The sequence below is a fragment of the Aspergillus melleus genome (assembly GCF_016097325.1).
Source record: "Aspergillus melleus strain CBS 546.65 chromosome Unknown contig2, whole genome shotgun sequence".
In the NCBI taxonomy this organism is placed as follows: Eukaryota; Fungi; Ascomycota; class Eurotiomycetes; order Eurotiales; family Aspergillaceae; genus Aspergillus; species Aspergillus melleus.
Window position 1 is genome coordinate 4,975,196 of NW_025763371.1, and position 14,570 is coordinate 4,989,765.

The window sequence follows — 14,570 nt, forward strand, 5'->3', positions numbered from 1 at the left end:
ACCACAGCGTTGGTGCCGGGCTCGGGATCTTGCGCAGTGGCGTCTCCCAGCAAAATCAATCCTTCATCGGAGAGATTGCTTTGGCTATCGTCCACACGGGACGTGCCAGACAGCCGGCTGTTATTTTCCCATGGTATTTGGGGTTGGGTTGGATTCGAAGTGGATGGGTTCGTTTCAGAGATATCGCTCATGTCGCACTAGCCAGGGTCCAAGGTATATAACGATTGCAACGAGTATATCACCCTCATGCCAAATCAGAAACTCGGTTGTATGTCGGACAATCGAAAGACGGTTGAAAGGTATATCTTCAAGCAAGATACTTGAGCACGGAATGCGACCGCGCAAATCAAATTGCAATTTCCCTATTAGAGGTCAAAGGATTCACGTCCCAGATAGAAGAAAGGGAAGAGGAGGGGGAGAGAGATATCATAAAGAAGAGCGTTATATGATGATATTGATTTCTGAAAGGAGATGGGAGCTCTTGAGAGTAAGGAAAAAGGGGGACGGATCACATCTTAAAGAACGGCGGAGACCCCACGAGGACGGAGGGTACGAAGCGTATAGAAGGCCAAAGAGCGCAGGTAAGAAGGGCAAGAACAGGTCGGAAACCCAACGAAGAGTATGTCATGGCGGCCTCAGGCGTCCAGGCACCCATCGGAGGGCCGCTCACCGCCGGGGCCATGATTGGCTCTCAGGCCTCGCTTACGGCCATTAAGTCCACGTTACTCTACCGCCCCCGTTCCCTTAGTCTGGTCTGCTTGTTGCTGGCTGTTAGCAGTTAGTTGTCCAGACTGTCTGGCTAGACGTTCCACGACCTCACCTTGCCGCAATCCTCTGCCATTCTGCCCGCCCCGTTGCAGTGGATGAGGTGGTCGCCTTCTCCGGTATATTATTTGTGATTAGCGAGCGGAGCTTGCCTCTCTATGGTGCGGCTCCGGCCAACACTCCCTCAAGATGCAGTCCTCCCCAAACATGCTCACCAAGGTCCGTCTACCCCGGGTTTAACCCCCCTGATTCTATATCACGACCTGCTCGCCTCCAAGGATCCCTACTCACCACCCTCCCATGTATAGTTTGAGTCCAAATCCTCCAGAGCCAAAGGAATTGCCTTCCATCCTAAACGGTTAGTGAACAACGTGCATGAACGGAGCGATGGAACCGGCCCACGCGTCGCATTTGGAAACCGCTGACTCCCGTCCTTTGGTAGGCCATGGATTCTAGTATCTCTTCATTCGTCCACTATTCAGCTATGGGACTACCGCATGGGTACCCTCATTGATCGCTTCGAAGAACACGACGGCCCTGTTCGAGGCATCGACTTCCATCCGACCCAGCCCCTCTTCGTGTCCGGTGGTGATGATTACAAGATCAAGGTTTGGAGCTACCAGACTCGGAGATGTCTGTTCACACTCAATGGCCATCTGGACTACGTGCGGACGGTTTTCTTCCATCATGAACTCCCCTGGATTATCTCCGCGTCCGATGACCAGACGATCCGGATATGGAACTGGCAGAACCGGTCGTTGAGTAAGTTGATCTCTCGCAATTGGGTTTGAATGCGGCTGATGTTCGACCCCTAGTTTGTACGATGACTGGCCATAACCACTACGTGATGTGCGCGCAATTCCACCCGACCGAAGACCTGATTGCCTCCGCCTCCCTGGATCAGTCCGTTCGCATTTGGGATATCTCCGGACTGCGGAAGAAACATTCGGCTCCTACTACGATTTCGTTCGAAGATCAGATGGCTCGAGCCAACCCCAGCCAAGCGGACATGTTCGGAAACACCGATGCAGTTGTGAAGTTTGTGTTGGAGGGCCATGACCGTGGTGTTAACTGGGTTTCCTTCCACCCCACCCTCCCCCTGATTGTCTCCGCCGGTGACGACCGCCTCATCAAGTTGTGGCGGATGAGTGGTATGTGATGGACATTGGAACATTTGTGATAGAGATAAGCGTGCTGACACTTTGCAGATACGAAAGCGTGGGAGGTCGATACCTGCCGTGGTCACTTCCAGAATGCCTCCGCCTGTCTGTTCCATCCTCACCAAGACCTGATACTCTCCGTTGGCGAAGACAAGACAATTCGGGTATGGGATCTGAACAAGAGAACCTCTGTACAGTCTTTCAAACGGGACATGGACCGATTCTGGGTCATCGCCGCTCACCCTGAGATCAACCTTTTCGCCGCCGGCCACGACACCGGTGTGATGGTTTTCAAGCTGGAACGGGAGAGACCTGCGTCTGCGGTGTACCAGAACCAGCTTTTCTACATCACCAAAGAGAAGCATGTCAAGTCGTACGATTTCGCCAAGAATGTTGAATCCCCACCCATGCTCTCATTGCGGAAGCTTGGGTCCGCTTGGGTGCCGCCTAGAACTGTTTCATACAACCCCGCTGAGCGCGCCATCCTGGTCACTTCGCCCACAGATGGTGGTATCTACGAGCTGATTCACCTCCCGAGGGATGCCACCGGAGCTGTCGAACCCACCGATGTCAAGCGCGGCCAGGCTTCTTCGGCAGTTTTTGTTGCCCGCAACCGATTTGCTGTCTTTAGCCCGGCCAACCAGCAGGTGGATATCAAGGATCTGAGCAACTCGACGACCAAGACCATCAAGCCCCCGGCGGGAACGACCGACATCTACTTCGGTGGAACCGGCTGTCTGCTCTTCATTACTCCCACCCACGTCGTCCTTTTCGACATTCAACAGAAGAAGCAACTCGCCGAACTGGCGGTTGCCGGCGTCAAATATGTGGTTTGGTCGAATGATGGCCTTTATGCAGCCCTGCTCAGCAAGCACAATGTCACGATTGTCACCAAGAGCTTGGAGCAAGTGAGCACCTTACACGAGACAATCCGCATCAAGAGCGCTGCTTGGGATGATGCTGGTGTCCTTCTCTACTCCACTTTGAACCATGTGAAGTATTCTCTTCTGAACGGGTAAGCTACTTTCTATTGATGATGCAAGACACATATTGACCGTGATTAGCGACAATGGTATTATCCGCACCCTCGAACACACGGTTTACCTCGTCAAGGTGAAGGGCCGAAGTGTCTACTGCCTTGATCGTAACGCCAAGCCTAGGGTTCTGGAGATCGACCCCACGGAATACCGTTTCAAGTTGGCTCTGGTCAAGAGAAACTACGATGAGATGCTTCAGATCATCAAGACGTCTAGTTTGGTCGGTCAAAGTATCATCTCTTACCTGCAGAAGAAGGGTTACCCCGAGATCGCTCTGCAGTTCGTGCAGGACCCTCAGACTCGCTTCGAGCTCGCCCTCCAGTGTGGTAACCTTGATGTCGCCATTGAGATGGCGAGAGAGCTGGACCGCCCTAACCTGTGGAGCCGGCTCGGAGCGGAGGCCCTGGCTCATGGTAACCACCAGACGGTAGAGATGGCCTACCAGAAGCAGAGAAACTTCGATAAGCTGTCCTTCCTGTATCTGTCTACTGGTGATCAAGAGAAGCTGTCGAGAATGGCCAAGATCGCAGAGCACCGTGGTGATTTCACCTCTCGCTTCCAGAACGCTATCTATCGAGGCGACATCGAGGATCGTATCCAGATGTACAAGGAAGTTGATCTATGTAAGTGCACCAAGCGACAATTATGTTTACCCCTGCTAACCCTTTTCATAGATCCCTTGGCTTATCTAACTGCCAAGGCTCATGGCCTGACCGAGGAGGCTGAATCTATTCTCGAAGCGTCTGGCCTGACGGAAGACCAGATCACCATGCCGAATATCGACGAGCCTTTGCGGGTGCCGCACCCCATCGCTCCCACGTTCAAGGCAAACTGGCCTGTTAAGGCTGCCGCCCACTCTTCCTTCGAGAAGGCCTTGCTTGGAGAAGTTGGTGCGGTTGATGACGATGCCGCCGCTATCGGCTACGAGCCCGAGGAGGAAGAGGAAGCCGTTGCGGCTCAAGAGACCCTGGACGATGAGGAGGAGGATGTTGGCGGATGGGATATGGGAGAAGAGATCAACGTTGAGGAAGACGTTGACTTTGTCAATGTGGACAGCGCAGAGGCCGGTGCAGGCAGCACTGAAGCCGATCTCTGGGCTCGGAATTCCCCTCTGGCAGCCGACCATGTTGCCGCTGGGTCCTTCGACTCTGCTATGCAGCTCCTGAACCGCCAGGTGGGCGCTGTCAGCTTTGCCCCTCTCAAGCCCCGTTTCCTTGAAATCTACAAGGCCTCGAAGACGTATCTGCCTGCCACAGCTGGACTTCCTCCTTTGGTGAACTACGTGCGTCGGACAGTTGACGAGACCGACAGCCGCAAGGTTCTGCCCGTCATCCCCAGAGATTTGGAAACGATTGCCAACGTCGACCTGCAAGAAGGTTACGCTGCCATGAGGGCCAACAAACTGGAAGACGGAGTCAAGGTCTTCAAGCGTATCCTGCACTCCGTCTTGGTGAACACCCTCTCCTCGGAAGCCGAGGTTGAGCAGGCGAAGAAGATCATCCAAACTGCCCGCGAATACATTGTCGCCATGTCCATTGAGTTGGAGCGTCGTTCCCTTTCGACGGATGATCCTGAGAGCCTCAAGAGAAGCCTCGAGCTCTCTGCCTACTTCACAATCCCCAAGTTGGAGGTGGCTCACCGTCAGCTCGCCTTGATGGCTGCTATGAAATTCTCGTTTGCCAACAAGAACTACTCATCGGCCCTCAGCTTTGCCAACCGCATGCTGGCCAACGGCGGTTCCGCCAAGCTTCTTGAACAGGTAAGTCTTGTCATGTAGTCAGGATACAAAACCGAGATGGAATTGACAGCTAACATGACATATAGGCCAAGAAGATTAAGGCGCAGTGCGAGCGCAGCCCGCAAGACAAGATCGACATCGAATTCGACCAGTTTGCCGAGTTCGATATCTGCGCTGCCTCGTACACTCCAATCTACAGCGGATCTCCTAGCGTTTCGGATCCCTTCACCGGAGCCAAGTATCATGAACAGTACAAGGGCACCGTCTGTCGGGTATCCGAAGTCACCGAGATCGGTGCGCCGGCCAGCGGCCTGCGCTTGTTTGTGCCCGGCCAATTCTGAAGAATGACTAGACCCGAATCTTTTTCACTTTCAATCCTGTAATTCCCCCCTTTGACCAAACCAGCTCCAAATGTATGTTCGTGTGGAAATGAGGTGTAGCGCTGGGGTGGCTCCTCTACTAGATGTATGGATCTGTTGTCTCCGATAATTACTCAGCGACGTTAGCTATGTTAACTTGGTTCTTTTTCTTTCCTGCAATGCATGTGAACTGTTGAATACAATGAAAAATATAGAAGAATAGAGTAGAGTTGCGATCTATTTCACAGTAATCATACATACATAGGAGTGGTTCCATATCTATCCAAAATGCCATCGTACAATATCATACAGAGTAGAGTGCCTTAGGTATCTACACCCAGCTGCCTAGCTAGTAGAGTCCGAATCCATTCAATCAATCAGTCACACCTCCCATCCTTCCAACCCGTCCTCCACCGCTCCTCCCAAAACCGACAATCAAACTCCTTCTTCCCCAGCTTGCGATTCACCTCATTGTGCGCCTCGCACATCCACGTCCCGAAGTCCGCTCGGCCGCCCAACCGCGGCTGGTTCTTCCCACTCGGCTCCGCCATCCACGTGCGGAAATCGTCCGCACACACCCAGCACGGATACAGTCGCGAGAAGAGCTTCAGGAACGTGCGCATCTCTGTCTGCTGCTCTGTTGTTGCTTTCGTCGGGTAGGTCGCCGTCATCGAGTGGAGGAGGGTCCAGGTTGAGCGGCCGAGGTTCTCAACGTCCGGGGGGCATTCATTTCGCGACGGGGTGGGATTGGAGGAGGGGGGGTTTGCGACGGGGTCGTTGGAGGAGGTCGAAGCTGCTGTTGATGCGGCGCCGGAGGCTTTGGCTTGCTTGGTGAGAGAGCGCCATGATGCGGCGGAGGTGCAGAGACGGCATCTGGAAGACATCTGGGTTAGTATTTCTGGAGGAGCATCGGGGCAATTGGATTTAGGTTGGACGTACGGTTTCCCATCTTTGTCTAGGACAACACCGTTGGCTAGTTTGGTCTTCGAGTCATCATCTTTGGAGTCGGTTGAGGAGCTTGCCGTTGCTGCGGGCTGATGTGGGAATGGAGATTTGAACGGCCGGGGTTGCGATTCTTCGGCCATGATTGTCTGCTCAGGCTTGAGGGCGCTGATTGCGGATCGGTAGGTGGTGGGTGGGTATGGAATTGGAAGTGTAGATAAGATGCGATCAAAGTAGATAGAGCAATTCGCTTCGGAACGAACGAGAAGTCTCAAACACAGCAACTAGGCCAGAAGCATTCGGGAGTATCTATGTACAGTACAAATGAACAAGCATCAAAGCAAGCAAGAAATTAAATAGGTCTGAATGATGGAAAGAAATGACCGGATGGATTGGTAATGGTTCACTAGGAAGAGAAAGTCGGGGCTTTGTCAGCAGGCCTCCCATTCCCGTCTTGGTTTAGCACCATCGAATTCAGGCATCAAATGCGCCGAGACCAAATCGACCAGTCACTCCGTTGCTCTCCATTTCTTAGCTTTGCGGCCATTTTCGATCGATTTTATTGCCCTGCTAGTTAGCCTGACGTGTCGTCTACCTTGTCGTTCCTGCGGCTAAATTGTTGTCGAAATTCTCCCTACGCCACTGACGCTGGTCGTGTTTCGAGTTTGTCGCGTCGCGGTCTCCGTTCTCCGCCCTCGATTGACCGCGCGCCAAACCGTTCGGTGCAACGCGAACTACCAAATTTGTGAGAATAGTTGAACGAGTTCTATATTCTACAAAGTAACCTGTTATAATGGCTCCTCGATACGCTCTGTCGGACTCCGAAGCCGAGTCCGAACCCGAACAGCCGACAGCTCCCTCCGATGATGCGTTGGAGAAAGCTCTACGCGACACGGTCGCTGAAATATATAAAACAGGGAACATGGAAGAACTGACGGTAAAACGGGTGCGGCTAGCAGCGGAAAAGTCCCTCGAACTGGAGCCGGGGTTCTTCAAGGCCGACGACGCGTGGAAAGCAAAGAGTGAGCAGATTATTAGGGAAGCTGTCGTATGTTTCTGTTGGGCCAATTGTCTGTTTTGAAAGTTCTGGTCACTAATGAGACTAACTCTTTGTCATAGGAATCGCAAGATAATGCGTCCGAACAGTCCGACGGTGACGAGGAAGAGAAAAAAGCCCCTTCGCCCCCTCCAGCCAAATCCAAACCCGCCAAGCGCACCAAACCAGATGTTTCGGCTCCGCGAAAACGACGGAAAGCGAGCATTCCAGACCCCGAGGAAGATAATGAAGATGGAAACGAGGATGAAGAAGAAGAAGAACAAGGTAGCGATGCGCCGGGTGACGAAAGCGAAGAGAAGGCCAAGAAGCCCACCAAGGGGTCCAAGGCAAAGCAGGGGAAGAAGTCCCAATCCAAGCCCAAAGGAAAGACAGTCGAAGAGTCTGATGACGAGAAGGAGGAAGATACCAAACCATCGGAGGAACAGAAGGTGGAACCAAAGGACGAATCAGAAAGTGAAATGTCGGTAGTCCTAGACGAGGAGCCTCAGCCCACCCGCAAACGACAGAAGAGCTCCGAGACAGCCGCACCTAAGGGCAAGAAAAAGACCGCCCCCAAGCCGAAGGACGCGGACACCGACCCGAATGAAGCAGAGATCAAGCGGTTGCAAGGCTGGCTGGTCAAATGTGGTATCCGCAAGATGTGGTGGCGAGAGTTGGCCCCTTACGACACTCCCAAGGCCAAGATCAAACATCTCAAAGAGATGCTGAAAGATGCGGGAATGGAAGGCAGGTATAGCGCGGAAAAGGCGAACAGAATCCGGGAGGAGCGGGAACTCCGAGCGGATCTTGAACAGGTCCAAGAAGGCGCCAAACGATGGGGGACAGGGAGTGGAGACGATGGTAGCGACAACGCACAGCCTCGACGAAGGTTGAATCGTGGACGCCAAACTCTGGCATTTCTAGACAGCGACGGTGAGGAAACAGATTGATGGCAGCATGGTTGGCGCATTGCGGATCATGAGGTCCTTCCGCGTTGTCTGCCTGGAGCAGCCTCCGGTCGAGTCCTGGAAGAGATCCTGGGAGTTTGATGTAATGATATCCATCGACTAAAATTCACACAAATCACAAGATTCTGTCGCTCATCGATTTGACTTCGTTCCTCCCATTCGTTGAGCTACGAGGCTAAAGACGGCGACCGACGATATGAAGAGAACGAGGTTGTAGAACTATCGAGGGTGTCGGTCAATAACTTGCTCCGGTGCTTTGAAAACATTTCGTTCAAGGATCATACCGCCGTTCTTGAATACTCGTTTTCTTCTGACTCAGATCGCGCCTCGACGAAGAGACGTCGAAGGTTGGGCAGTTTCGCCTGTGGGTACTTGGTTAACATTGCTTGCTTTGAGGTAGCGCGAGTAGAAGGGGAGGGTTTACCATAGATAGATATTTGAGATCACCGAATGCCAATAGATTCAAAGAAGTAGTAAAATGGTTAAAGTTGATCAGCGACCGTGTCGAAGAAGCGGCCAGATGTCTTGCTGGTTGTTCGCAGGATGAAGTCCGGGGGAGGTTTTAGTGAGCCGCTTTGTGGACAACTTTTGGGCCCAGACACTCTCGTTCTCTCCCTGACCTTCTTCCATCGTCCACCATCCTTCCTCTCCGCCCCTCGACTCTCCACACCCATTCCTCTTCCGCCTTTGCTCGACTCTCTCAGCTGGAGGAGGTCGTTTTCTATCCCTCCGATCGTTTCCCCCCACGCCTCCCCTCTTTCACTCCAAGTTATTCCCCGACTCCCTGAAGCTACCGGCGTGGACATTCCCCGCAGTGGTCCGCAAGGACGCTCTGTCATACCCAACTTCGAGCCCCTTATTTCTTGCGGGAGGGGCGCCTTGGACGTTGTTAATACTTGCCTTCCCCCGAAATGGCGATGAGTCGCATAAGAGGCGCCTTCGCGGTGCCTAGGAAAGGAGAGACGTTTGAATTGCGAGCTGGCCTTGTGTATGCGGTTTTCCTCCGGCTATCTTGTGATACCTGTCCATTGAGAAGGTAGTGCTAACTAAGACATTAGATCCCAGTATGCCTACGAACGGTATGTCGATATACTTCGGGATTTTCCTACCACGCTCGAACATGGTGTCTAATCCAGCTATAGAAAGGAGTCTATCCAGAAGACCATCATGGCCATGACCCTGGGCAAAGATGTCTCTGCCCTTTTCCCCGATGTCCTCAAGAATATTGCGACCAGTGACCTGGAACAGAAGAAGCTTGTATATCTTTATCTAATGTAGGTAATTGTCTACCAGGGCGACTGCGTCCGTGAATACTGATTCTCCGGTCTGCGACAATTAGGAATTACGCCAAATCCCACCCGGACCTGTGTATCCTCGCCGTGAATACCTTCGTTCAAGATTCCGAAGATCCTAACCCCCTCATTCGTGCTCTTGCGATCCGAACGATGGGGTGCATTCGAGTAGACAAAATGGTCGACTACATGGAGGAGCCACTACGAAAGACTCTTCGGGATGAGTCGCCGTATGTCCGCAAGACTGCCGCGATCTGTGTGGCCAAGCTTTTCGACCTCAACCCAGCCATGTGCTTGGAAAATGGGTTCCTAGAGATGCTGCAAGAAATGATTGGTGACCCCAACCCCATGGTAGTCGCGAACTCCGTGACGGCGTTATCGGAGATCTACCATGCCGCTCCTGAGACGCAGGCGTTCAAGGTGACATCGAACACTCTGCGCAAGCTTTTAATGGCGCTAAACGAGTGTACTGAATGGGGTCGCGTCACGATCCTCACTACACTGGCGGAGTATAGGACTGGCGAGGTGACGGAGTCGGAGCATATCTGTGAACGAGTTGCACCCCAGTTCCAGCATGCCAATCCCAGTGTGGTGTTGGCTGCCGTCAAAGTCGTTTTCTTGCACATGAAGAACATCAACCCTGAGCTGTCCAAAAATTACTTGAAGAAAATGGCACCTCCTCTAGGTATGCTGCACTCGTTGCCATTCATGAGAACCTGGTACTAATTACTTGGCTATAGTGACCCTGGTGTCGTCGGCTCCCGAGGTGCAATATGTCGCCCTCAGAAACATCGACCTGCTTCTGCAAAAGCAACCGGACATTCTGAACAAGGAGCTTCGTGTGTTCTTTTGCAAGTACAACGATCCCCCCTATGTCAAGTTCCAGAAACTCGAAATCATGGTTCGGATAGCCAACGATAAAAATGTGGATCAACTTCTTGCCGAGTTGAGGGAATACGCCTTGGAAGTGGATATGGACTTTGTGCGACGCGCCGTCAAGGCCATTGGCCAAGTTGCCATCAAGATTGAGAGCGCCAGCGAGAAGTGTGTCAACACTCTGCTGGATCTGATCAACACGAAGGTCAACTATGTTGTACAGGAGGCGATTGTGGTGATCAAGGATATCTTCCGGAAATATCCAGGCTATGAGGGCATCATTCCCACTCTCTGTCAATGCATTGATGAATTGGACGAGCCTAACGCTAGGGCGGCTCTCATCTGGATCGTCGGCGAGTATGCGGAGAAGATTAGCAACGCCGGTGACATTCTGGCCGGGTTTGTGGAAGGGTTCAACGAGGAGTTCTCGCAGGTAGGTCTTGTCTACGCTTTGTCACTGCGAACCCGCCGAGCTAACTCGTGCATAGACCCAACTGCAGATCCTCACTGCGGTTGTCAAGCTCTTCCTCAAAAAGCCCGAGAAGGCGCAGGGTCTTGTCCAGAAGGTCCTGCAGGCGGCAACGGCGGAGAACGATAACCCCGACGTTCGAGACCGTGCTTACGTGTACTGGCGTTTGTTGTCCAACACGAGCGATCCCAATGCCACCAGGAACATTGTCTTGTCCGAAAAGCCGCCAATCGTGACTACCATTCACTCTCTACCGCCCACACTCCTCGAACAACTCCTCAACGAGCTCTCCACCCTTTCCTCTGTCTACCACAAGCCGCCAGAGCAGTTTGTTGGCCAGGGCAGATTCGGTGCCGACGCCGTTCAAAAAGCGGCTATCCAGTGCGTATCCCTGTTGGCTTTTACCTTCTTCCCCAATCCTAATTTACTCTCTTTCTCAGGGAACAAATCGAGAACGCACGTGAGAATCCCTTGGCGGCGGCGGCGGCGGCGGCGGCTACTGGCGAGCCATCGTCTCAGCAGCCCCAGAACAACGTCGAGAATCTCCTGGATATTGACTTTGATGGCGGAGCACCCGCATCTGCTCAGAATGAACCCAGCAGTGGTATGTCTGGGCTAGAAGGTCTTGCCGGCACCCCCGTCCGAGTGGAGTCTCCTGCAGTCGGTGCTCCGGCCCCCAGCAACAACCTTGATGATCTCCTGGGTGTGTTTGGTGACGGGGCACCTAGCTCGAGCAGCCCTGCTGCTTCCAACGGCGCAAGTGCAAGTGCAGACCTGATGAATGGATTTGCCGGGTTGGATCTTTCTTCCAACAGCAACCCTACGTCACCGCCACCTGGGGGTAGTCAGCCCAAGAAGACCAACGAAGACATCATGTCATTGTTCTAGATATGGTGCTTTTGCGGTCCCATCGCGGGGTTGAAGGCACAGGATGAAAAGGTCATATATCACACCATTAGTCCAGATGGACCGGACCGTCTCGGACTCGATTGTCTGATTTTCACCATGATCCATCTACCATCCCCTTCTCAAACCATGTTTACCGACACCGTTTCTTCTGCTCTTCCGGCCCCCTCTTTCTCCAGCCATTTTTCTGTTATTTGTATATCCTGTTCCCCTTCGCATGATGGGATTGTCCCCCATTTTATAATTCCCAACCTGTTTGGGCTATAAAGCTAGACTTGTTATTACTTCCATGGAGTATGTGACTACGAGATGCGGTGTAGCCAGAATGAACGCAAATATCTATCAAAATAAAACTATAAGGCCTTCTCTTCCATTTCTGTGCCGCGTTGACTCCAAATCTCCACGTAAAAAAAATTCAAGGGAAATCTCTACGTTCCCGGCCGGGAAAGACTCGTCCGTAAGAGCAGGAAAAATATGACACAATGGAATGGAAAATACAAACAAAGGACTGCGTGGAGTGATTGTCCGGGATTAAACGTTTCTCCACAGCGGAAATTTTTCGGTTGCGCTCTCTGATTCAGGCAGCGTCGCATCATCCCATCGTAGGGGGACCGGTTCCGACAGAAAACGGTGCTCTCTATGGATAGGTCAAAGGCCGCTTAATGAATTGATGTCTGTGAATTGCCGGCTCTCCGGTTCTAGAACGATGACGTCGCACGTCCATTATACCTACACAGTGGATTGCAATTTATGTGCAAGGATGAATAAGAACGATCCCCTGCAGCAGAGTCCGTCGGCGCTAAGCGCCGTGTACCTATCGGCAAGCCGGGATTTGCCCGTGATGTGCACTACTAGCCAACAGCCTAAACCTAACGCTTTTTCCTAGCGTTCAAAAAATGAAAAGGCATCTCTGTCAGTTTTGCGACAAAGCCACGACTGTGCAAATAGTCCATCTCTAGTTCTATACCGTGTCGCCGTGTCGATGTGTTCGGAAGATGGACGGGACACCATGTCCGACGACCTGGCTAGATTTCAAGGGAGCTGTTTGGTTTCCAGTGCCCAACGACAATGGAACGGGATTCCCATATTTCCCCTTATCCATTACTCCATCGGTCCATCACGACATTGGTCTTACTGTTTCGCTTGTGTTGGAGTCTTGGAGACTGTGGGACCATGGGTTTTGTTGACCCGCTTGTTCCGGGTACTTTCCGCGCATAGAAAATTTGTTGGGCTATGGTTTTGTATAAAGATGGAATTGGAGTCCCGGTTGATTTGTTCTGGAATCGAAACGTTGCTGGCGCATTCAATCCAAAGTGAAGTTTTGACTTGATCACCGGATATCCAAACAAACTTTCATCATGGCGCAGACCGACTACAAATTCGAGGGGTGGATGGGTCTCGACGAAGGCTCCGCCGACGGCAAGATGGTCTGGCAGGAGTTCGAGCCAAAGCCCTGGGAGGAGACGGATGTTGACATCAAGGTCTCGCACTGCGGTATCTGCGGTTCGGACTTGCACACGCTCCGTAGCGGCTGGGTAAGTGGTGCAGCTTCCCCAAAGATCCTACATAAATTTAACGCATTGTTTCCTAGAAACCCACCTTGTACCCCTGCTGTGTTGGCCATGAAATCGTCGGTACGGCCGTGCGCGTGGGCTCCAAGGCCGTTGGTGGCATCAAGGTCGGTGACCGTGTCGGCGTTGGCGCGCAGAGTGATTCTTGCCTGGGACGTCTCGGCGATTGCTCCGAGTGCGCTATGGGATGGGAACAATACTGCTCCCACAAGTTCGTCGGTACCTACAACGACGTGTACCTGAACGGTGGTAAATCGTACGGTGGCTATGCCACGTATAACCGTACCCCGTCGCACTTTGTGGTCAAGATCCCTGACAGTATTCCTTCCGCGGAGGCTGCGCCGATGCTGTGCGGAGGTGTCACCCTCTACAGCCCGCTCAAGCACAACAACTGCGGCCCCGGCAAGCGGGTCGGCATCATCGGTGTTGGTGGACTAGGCCACTTCGGCGTCCTCCTGGCCAAGGCCATGGGTGCCGATAAGGTCGTCGCCATCTCGCGCAAGTCCGGCAAGAGTGAGGACGCGATCAAGATGGGTGCGGACGTTTATATTGCCACCGACGACGAGCCTGATTGGGCCACAAAGTATGCTCGTTCCTTGGACCTCGTCGTCTGCACGGTGTCCTCTACCAAGGTGAGTCTCCAAACGGCCAGTCTAAATGCACCGGGAGTTACTAACGAAGACGCAGATGCCGATGGCCCAGTACTTGGGGCTTCTTCACACCAACGGCAGCCTGGTCCAGGTCGGACTTCCTGAGGATGGAGCGCTCAGCGCCCCGGTGCCCAACCTCATCCGTCGTCTGAAGGTTGAGAGTTCTCTGGTGGGAAGCCCCGACGAGATTCGCGAGATGTTCGAGCTGGTCGGCCGGAAGGGCAGCATCAAGCCCTGGATCGAGGAAGTCCCCATGAAGGAAGCCAACAAGGCCATTGTTGATATGCATGAGGGCAAGGCACGCTACCGCTACGTGCTGGTCAACGAGCAGTAGAAAGGAACTGGAGTGGATTAGGTGTTTGTGATAGTTGAGGTTGACAGCGGCTTTTTGAAGATACCAAGAATAGAATATAATGTATGAATGACGTTTCCGGTTTTGGCTTTTGATTGGGATTGCTTGAATGTAGGAAGGTCGAGTCCCCCCATAAGGTAGCCAGTCCAGTGGCGGTGTCACGTGGCAGAGCGTGCGTGTACTTCTGCTATTTTATCATTCAGTGGCTACTATTCCATTTGTAGAATCAAAGTAGATGCAAAATGCCCCTTCATTATTGATTATTGATTATTTATTACTAGCATACAAATCTGACAAAAAAGAATTGACAACTTTTCAACCCATCAACGTAAACAAGGGTCTTGAGTTCCGGCGTCAGGGAAAGAAAAAAGACCAAAACAGACCATATAAAGATAACTCCGAGATACCATTACCCAAGTGTAGTGGTGGCTTTCAGCAACTTAAAAATA

The 14,570-nt window shown here is 52.5% G+C and overlaps 5 protein-coding genes across 8 annotated transcripts; 4 read left to right on the forward strand and 1 right to left on the reverse strand.

The window, feature by feature from the left end:
* The first annotated feature begins 784 nt into the window (after nt 1-784).
* Nucleotides 785-5,270, forward strand: LDX57_004564. 4 transcript variants are annotated; one of them, XM_046086229.1, is made up of 7 exons: nt 785-984; nt 1,074-1,527; nt 1,581-1,916; nt 1,974-2,940; nt 2,990-3,585; nt 3,637-4,721; nt 4,787-5,270. In XM_046086229.1, the coding sequence occupies exons 2-7, from the start codon at nt 1,263-1,265 to the stop codon at nt 5,039-5,041; spliced, it is 3,504 nt and encodes a 1,167-aa protein (XP_045942193.1). In that variant the 5' UTR covers nt 785-984; nt 1,074-1,262; the 3' UTR covers nt 5,042-5,270. The 4 variants fall into 4 exon arrangements, with proteins under 4 accessions (XP_045942193.1, XP_045942194.1, XP_045942191.1 ...); XM_046086228.1 differs by having other exon boundaries at nt 1,074-1,123; nt 1,208-1,916; XM_046086230.1 differs by having other exon boundaries at nt 1,074-1,123; nt 1,208-1,527; nt 2,990-4,721.
* Nucleotides 5,271-5,436: 166 nt separating this feature from the next.
* Nucleotides 5,437-6,144, reverse strand: ERV1 (flavin-linked sulfhydryl oxidase; the record flags this gene model as incomplete). Its single annotated transcript, XM_046086232.1, has 1 exon — nt 5,437-6,144. One exon carries the CDS (start codon nt 6,142-6,144, stop codon nt 5,437-5,439), a length of 708 nt encoding a protein of 235 aa, XP_045942195.1.
* A 650-nt stretch (nt 6,145-6,794) lies between these two features.
* LDX57_004566 (putative transcriptional regulator) lies at nt 6,795-7,987 on the forward strand (the record flags this gene model as incomplete). Its single annotated transcript, XM_046086233.1, has 2 exons — nt 6,795-7,049; nt 7,121-7,987. 2 exons carry the CDS (start codon nt 6,795-6,797, stop codon nt 7,985-7,987), a joined length of 1,122 nt encoding a protein of 373 aa, XP_045942196.1.
* Nucleotides 7,988-8,916: 929 nt separating this feature from the next.
* Nucleotides 8,917-11,530, forward strand: APL2 (putative AP-1 adaptor complex subunit beta; the record flags this gene model as incomplete). The annotated part of the gene is made up of 7 exons (XM_046086234.1): nt 8,917-8,993; nt 9,064-9,084; nt 9,148-9,279; nt 9,345-9,982; nt 10,038-10,606; nt 10,662-11,023; nt 11,083-11,530. 7 exons carry the CDS (start codon nt 8,917-8,919, stop codon nt 11,528-11,530), a joined length of 2,247 nt encoding a protein of 748 aa, XP_045942197.1.
* A 1,376-nt stretch (nt 11,531-12,906) lies between these two features.
* Nucleotides 12,907-14,103, forward strand: LDX57_004568 (NAD(P)-dependent alcohol dehydrogenase; the record flags this gene model as incomplete). Its single annotated transcript, XM_046086235.1, has 3 exons — nt 12,907-13,083; nt 13,140-13,751; nt 13,807-14,103. 3 exons carry the CDS (start codon nt 12,907-12,909, stop codon nt 14,101-14,103), a joined length of 1,086 nt encoding a protein of 361 aa, XP_045942198.1.
* Nucleotides 14,104-14,570: the final 467 nt, after the last annotated feature.

Coding starts and splice junctions, on each gene's coding strand:
- LDX57_004564 (XM_046086230.1), top strand. CDS start 955: ATGCAGTCCTCCCCAAACATGCTCACCAAG. Junction 985..1,073: donor CCCCAAACATGCTCACCAAG/GTCCGTCTACCC, acceptor TCCCATGTATAG/TTTGAGTCCAAATCCTCCAG. Junction 2,941..2,989: donor AAGTATTCTCTTCTGAACGG/GTAAGCTACTTT, acceptor GACCGTGATTAG/CGACAATGGTATTATCCGCA.